Below are 1,704 nucleotides of genomic sequence, written 5' to 3'. Positions count from 1 at the left end.
AGGAACGCAGGATACCCTTTTCACAACAACTTGAGCATCTTCATACTACAGACAACACTCGATACACGACCCGATCGATCTCCATGGATAATTATCGCTTTGCCACTACAAGGACGAGGTATTCGCACTTGCTTCCTTGAGCAGACAATCTCCGCTTTATTCTTGGACAGCCAATCCATTCCTATAACTACATCGAAACTTCCCAACTCCACTGGTAGTAAATCGATACTAAATTTATGAATCGCCTAACAGTATACTACAGTCATGTACGACTTTGCTAGTCTCTATCAGTTTACCATTTGCTAGTTCTATCGAGTACTTCTTGTTTAGCTTACTTGTAGGTGAACACATGAATGATTCAAAGTTTTTCGAAACAAAACTCAAGTCAGCTCCAGAATCCAAAAGTACGAACGCGGAATGGTTATTAATCATAAACATACCAGTGACTACAGCAGGATCATCACGTGCTTTCCCAGCGTTTAACTCGAACGCTCTACCTCTGACATTCTGACCTCCCGTCTTGGGACAATCCTTCTTGATATGTCCTTGTTCTCCACACTGGAAACATCCTTCGAGTCTTGATCCTTCCACAGTACTCCAGGCATAGCATTCACGGGTAACATGCCCAGTTCGTCCGCATCGGTTGCTTTTCTTCTGTCCATCTTCAAGAGCCTTTCTCTCGGATCCGCTTCGGCTATCTCTGGCACCATCCTTTCTAGTACCACTAGAATTTGCTGCATATGCCTTCTTAGAACTGCGCTTCCTGTTGCGCTTCTCCTCAGTTTCCTTCCTAGAGCTCTCGGACTTGCGCTTCTTCGTAACTTCTGTCTTGGACTCAGAATGCCCCGAACATTCAGATTTCACATCTGCTTTGGCCTTGCCCGATGACTTCCCGGTTTCCTCCTTTTTATCAAGACTGCTTTTACGAGCGGTGTCATCGGCTAATGATTTTGCCAATGTAGTAGCCTCTAAATAGGTGGCCGGTTTTGCAGATGTAACCATACTACGAATTTGTGGCGACAATCCCTAGATATACCTTTCTACCTTTACATATTCAGGAGTAGCCATTCGTGGAACCAACCTTGCCAAGTCGTTAAAACGAGAAGTGTAAGCTCTGACATCCAGACCTTCCATGGTTAGATTCCAGAAGTCTGTCTCGATTTTCTGAATTTCACTGCGCGGGCAGTATTCCTTCAAGAGCATCTCCTTAAGTTCATTCCAGGTCAGACCGTAGGCAGCGTCTTCACCCAAAGTTTGAACTTGCGAGTTCCAACAGGATAGCGCTTCATCAAGAAAAGAGCAAGAAGCATATCTCACTCGTTGATCAGCAGCACAACCACTGATTGCCATGACAGATTCCATCTTCTCAATCTATCGAGTGATATCTAAGGGTCCTTCAGTACCGGTAAATGATCGTGGGTTACAGCCCTGAAATGTTTTATACGTACATCCGTGCACTGTTAAAAAATGTTAATGGAAATCAGGAATTCGTTCCAATGATAATATAACACATGAACTACTAAAACTTTCCGATCACATTCTACCTGGAGGATTTCCATTATGGGCCCCACCAAAACCTTGCCCACGAGCACCACGTCCCTGACCATTGTTAGCGTTGAGCTGTTCCATGGCCGTATTAACGTGTTGGGCTATGAGTTGAGCCAACTCTTCCGGTGTGGTAGGTAATCCGGTACCCTGTCTTGC

General features: G+C 44.8%; 1 protein-coding gene across 1 annotated transcript; it reads right to left on the bottom strand.

Annotated features, from left to right (window-relative positions):
* Positions 1-234: 234 nt before the first annotated feature.
* On the bottom strand, positions 235-1,002 carry LOC110869889. The gene has a single exon (XM_022119094.1). It carries the CDS (start codon positions 1,000-1,002, stop codon positions 235-237), a length of 768 nt encoding a protein of 255 aa, XP_021974786.1.
* Between the last annotated feature and the right edge of the window lie 702 nt (positions 1,003-1,704).

This window comes from Helianthus annuus, chromosome 8 (assembly GCF_002127325.2).
Source record: "Helianthus annuus cultivar XRQ/B chromosome 8, HanXRQr2.0-SUNRISE, whole genome shotgun sequence".
NCBI lineage: Eukaryota > Viridiplantae > Streptophyta > Magnoliopsida > Asterales > Asteraceae > Helianthus > Helianthus annuus.
Note: the sequence above shows the minus strand (reverse complement) of the source record. Positions and strands in the feature narration are given on the sequence as shown.